This window comes from Poromitra crassiceps, assembly GCF_964638095.1.
Source record: "Poromitra crassiceps genome assembly, chromosome: 9".
NCBI lineage: Eukaryota > Metazoa > Chordata > Actinopteri > Beryciformes > Melamphaidae > Poromitra > Poromitra crassiceps.
This window is the reverse complement of record NC_139630.1, coordinates 29843453-29848185: the sequence shown is the minus strand read 5'-3', so window position 1 is coordinate 29848185 and position 4733 is coordinate 29843453. Positions and strand designations below refer to the sequence as shown.

The 4733-nt window shown below is 47.2% G+C and overlaps 2 protein-coding genes across 2 annotated transcripts in view; both read right to left on the bottom strand.

The window, feature by feature from the left end:
• The window catches only part of LOC310782706 (H-2 class II histocompatibility antigen, A-U alpha chain-like), a 12865-nt gene extending 10033 nt beyond the window's left edge, over positions 1 to 2832 (bottom strand). Inside the window, exon 1 of the mRNA XM_083643434.1 lies at positions 2753 to 2832. The gene's annotated coding sequence lies outside the window, so the exon portion shown is untranslated. The remainder of the gene's footprint in view (positions 1 to 2752) is intronic.
• Positions 2499 to 4373, bottom strand: LOC310782253 (C-X-C chemokine receptor type 3-like; the record flags this gene model as incomplete). Its single annotated transcript, XM_083642933.1, has 3 exons — positions 2499 to 2597; positions 3168 to 3842; positions 3975 to 4373. The coding sequence occupies 3 exons, from the start codon at positions 4371 to 4373 to the stop codon at positions 2499 to 2501; spliced, it is 1173 nt and encodes a 390-aa protein (XP_083499059.1).
• Positions 4374 to 4733: the final 360 nt, after the last annotated feature.

Below are 4733 nucleotides of genomic sequence, written 5' to 3'. Positions count from 1 at the left end.
GGGGGGTTCCAAGAATAGATTGGATGCACACTTTGAAACACGCAGCATAAATATGACCAGAATCGCAAAAGCTTCATCAAAGCTCTCAACCAAAACTCCACGAAACGAGCGAGTCCACCCAGACTTCCTCAAAGAGCGGCCGCGCAAACAGGCACAGCAGCAGCAGCAACTTTGTTGTGACACGCCCGCTGCAGAGCCAGGGAGGCAGGAGGAGAACACACACGGAGGGAGGAGTTGGAAGCAGAGGGGGGTTTCCTGCTGTTATGGAGGAAATTACTGTTCAAAACTATTGTTTAGATGTCTGACGTCTTACTGATGCCAAAAATGAATGGTTAAAGTGACTGTTCTATCGAATTTCACAAAAAGCCGTTTATCTCTGAATAATTTTTCTGACGCTGAAACCATGCTGTATTCAACTGCTAATGCTTACATAACTACTAACTCTACAAACTAACTCTTTTAGACAGAGAAAGCACACATTCTATTAGTTCTTTTGAGATATTGTGTGTTCACAAAATCTTAGCAGAAAAGAATCCTCGGGTCTTGAAAGATGAGCCAGAATCCTCAAAAAAAACCTCTGGCAGAACCTACCTACAGTAAAAAAAAAAAAGTCTGGCAGTGAATGTGTTAACACATTGAGTGCCAGCCATGTTTTCAATCCTGTGGGTAAGTTGTGCCAGGGGTGTTTTTGACGATTCTGGCTCATTTTACAACAGCCGAGGATTATTTTCTGTTAAGAATTCATGAACACCAATCATCTAAAAATAACTAATAGAATGTGTGCTTTCTCTGTCTAAAAGAGTTAGTTTGCAGAGTTAGTAGTTATGTAGATATTAGCCGTTGAGTACAGCATGGTTTCAGCGTCTGGAAATTTATTCAGAGATAAATGGCTTTTTGTGAAACAGTCACTTTAACCATTCATTTTTGGCATCAGTAAGACCGTCAGACATTCTAAACAATAGTTTTGAACAGTAATTTCCTCCATAACAACAGGAAACACCCCTCTCATTCAAACTCCTCCCTCCGTGTGTCTTCTCCTCCTTCCTCCTGGCTGTACAGCGGGCGTGTCAGAAGCGCGTTGCTGCTGCCTGCCTGCCTGCCTGCGTGCCTGCCTGCCTGCTTGCCTGCGTGCGGACGCTCCTTGTGCGAGTCAAGATGGGCCGGGGAATGCGTGGGCGATGGGCAGATGTTGATTCTGGCCTTTCTGAGGTGTTTCAAAGTGTGTTTCACCTATAATCTATTTTGCAAATCGCTCTCCGCTCTCTGTGTGCTGCTGCCGGTGCGCGGCCGCTCTCAGGCAAGACAAGTCTTGAATGGATTACTGTAAAATCGCCTCGCCATTTCCTTGAACGGCTTGCTCCCGTGGCAGTTTTTTCTTTGATTTCGGTCGTCTGGGGGAGCACTGTCAACACTTAGTGGGTCGGTAAAATAGATTATACACATTCTCTTGCTCCAATAGTGATCTCGAAGATGTAAAAGTTGTTGATTGATGTCCCACCGTCAAAAAAAATAAATGTTTATGTAAGACGAGTAAACTCGGCTCTGGCACTCAAGCGTTGGATTATGTAAGACGAATTATCTCGGCTATGGCACTTAACGTGTTAAGTGTTCGTAGGTTTAGAGAATACTAGCTAATTTCACGTTCACTGAGAAATACTGTAATGTGCTGTGCACACCCCACACACACACACACACACACACACACAATTTGAAATACATGTACTGTGTAATAACTGTTAATAACAGTCTTGGTTACATTGAACAGTAAATAACTGTGCAATATATAATGTATACGAGTCAGGATATAGGAGTGCTGCGTGGGTCTATAGGTTAATCAGTGTAGACAGGAAACAGGTAGGAGTGGGCTGGGCTGGATCAAATACTACAGAGGAAAATGTCTCCTTTAGTAAATAGAAAAAGATGAATAATAAAAAGTGTCAATGACAAACTTTAAATATGTCCCAGGCACACTGTTCCATTGAAGTTCAAAAGCCTTGTGGCTGTTGCTATTGCAGTTTTTAGCTTTTCTATAGCCATGGACTAATAAGGGCTTTTGAAGTTCTTCAACAGAACAGTGTACCTGTGGCATTTTTTAAAGTTCACCATTGACACATATATTATGTGCGCGCGCGTGTGTGCACACACACACACACACACACACACACACACACACACACACACAGACACACACACACACACACACACACATTCACACCTATTCACACAGCGATGGTGACAAGCTACCACGCAGGGTGCTGGCACAGCCATCAGGAGCAATTTGGGGTTCAGTATCTTGCCCACCAAGGACACTTCAACATCAGACTGCAGGAGGCGGGGATCGAACCACCGACCTCTTTTATCCAAAGCGATCAGTGGACGAACCGCTCTACCTCCACACATGCCGAAACGAATGACCTCACCTGAGTCAGATGTGTGTGTGTGTGTGTGTGTGTGTGTGTGTGTGTGTCAAAAAGACAGTGTGCGGGAGCTTCTTTATTCTACTGGTTGCATTCTCCTCCGACGCACCTGTCGTACACTTTATTCACTCTCTGTGCTCCAAAGCTGCTGAGCAGCACAACGTAGCCTGATTGGCTGCCCTGACGGGGCAAAACCAGAATCAGCCACTTCTTAAATAGCAATCAATTAGCCAATACAGGTGACCTCAAACCCGATTTTATTTGGGTTGTCAAATACATTTGCAGAATTTATTCCAGTCTTTTATTTACAATTTCAGCGGGGACTAAAAACTTACCTTTTCAGGCTACACCTGGGCCCTTTCTTGAACTAACATCTTTTAATAATTTGTACCTAATGATGTGATGTCACTCTGGCTGAGCAGGCTGGGTGGGTCCAACTCCCAGGGAGTGCATGCAGCTGTTTAAACATCGCTCATGTAGTGGGGTTGATGTGTCTGTGTTTTGGCAGTTTGCTCTAAAAGAGTTGGTCAGATTGTGACTGCTCGTCGATCTGTCTTTCTCTTATTACATCATCAACGCATCACCAATGGAGCTGGAGGTCTCTGCAGATGCCGGCCAAGTGTAGCTTCCCCTAGGCTGTAATCTGATTACTCTAGGGCTGGATTCCGTCCTCGCCATGCACCTAAACATGGACAGGAAGTCATCCCGGAGCCTGGGCCCAGTGTAGCTTACCGCCGGCAAACTGATTACTCTAGTGGCCTGGAGCCTGGAGCCACCCATCTTCGCTGTAGTGGTTACTCTAGTATGCCTGGAGCCCTTGCACATGAACATGAACTCATGCCGGAGCTTGTTTTCAATAGAGATATAAAGCAGGGGACTGAGGCTGTAGTGGAGGTAACTCAGAGAGGAGGTGACCATCAAGTCTCTGTCCAGACGTGTTCTGACCTCACAGTCGTGACTGCTGCTGTTGGAGTGACGTGTGTCCAACATGAGGGTGACGTTGTACGGTGTCCAGCAGAGAAGGAAGAACACCATCTGGAGCAGGACGAATCCGACGCCCCTCAGTTGCCTGTCAGGGTGTAGGCACAGCCGTCGCAGCAGGTAGCAGTCGCAGAGGATCTGGATGGCTGAAGGCAGCAGGAACCCTACTATGTGGTAGAGCAGGCGTGACTCAGGCAGCTGCCAGTCAGATACTGACTGAGTGGAATGCAGGTAGTTATGAACGCACTCTGTTTTGCCTCGTCTGTCATCCCTCACAGCCTCCCGGAAGACCCAGTCAGGGATGGTGAGGAGCAGGGAGAAGAGCCAGGCCAACAGGCAGCTGATGGGGAAGAAGCAGCGTTCATTGGAAAAAATAAAGACAAGACTCCAAAAGCGATGCAAACTCATGCAGGCCGGCATGAAGATCCCACAGTAGAAGTTGAACTGGGGGCACAAAGACATCAGCATCAGAGAGAGGTGAAATGCAATTGTAACCATATTATCCAAAGCATTGTAGAAGATAACGTCAAAAGTTCAACAAGCCTTCAGTCAGTGTTAGTGCTTCTTTCCGCTCACCGTGAACATGGCTCCAATGATCTTGCAGAGGAGTATCCCGAAGCTCCAGCCCTCATCTTGAGCAGCCTGTGCAGCCCAGAAGGGCAGTGTGATCAGCAGCCCGCAGTTGGCCACACACAGCTGCAGGAGGTAGAGCTTATACTGCCTTCGTCTCCTGGCTCTTGTCGCCCTCAGGGTCAGAGCCACGAGCATCAGGAGCAACCCGTTCCCCAGGAGACCCACAATGAGCTGAGAGTACAGCACGGGGATGAACACTGCCTCCAAACGCATGCTGCCCTCCTTAGGGTCGCATACGTCACACAGAGTACCGGAGCCACTGATGTTCCCATCGGTGCCATTAGGGTAAGTGCAGTTGGCAAAAAATCCAGCCAACTTGGAAACGAAGCCTGGATCTGCCATTGATCTCTTCATAAGATCCTGCATATGATTAACAAAAAGAATAAGAAAGGGCGGGGGGGGGGGGGGGGGGGGGGACACACACACAGTCAAAGCTGCACGTTTTCTTCGGGTGTTTCAGTTGTATAATTGCTTTCAACAACATGGTGATACTCATGTAACAAGATGGTTTTTGAGCAGAGAGGAACTTTTTTTTGGGCTCTGCTTTCTGCATTGGCTATCAGCCACAATCTAGAATGCAATGCAATCATGGCCAATCCCTCCCATCCACTGTACCCTGCCTGCCGCTCGAGTGGAAGCATCTTGTGCAGTCATTCATTGCCATATGAGCTGCGTTATCTTGTGTGGCAAATGGGTTAGCTT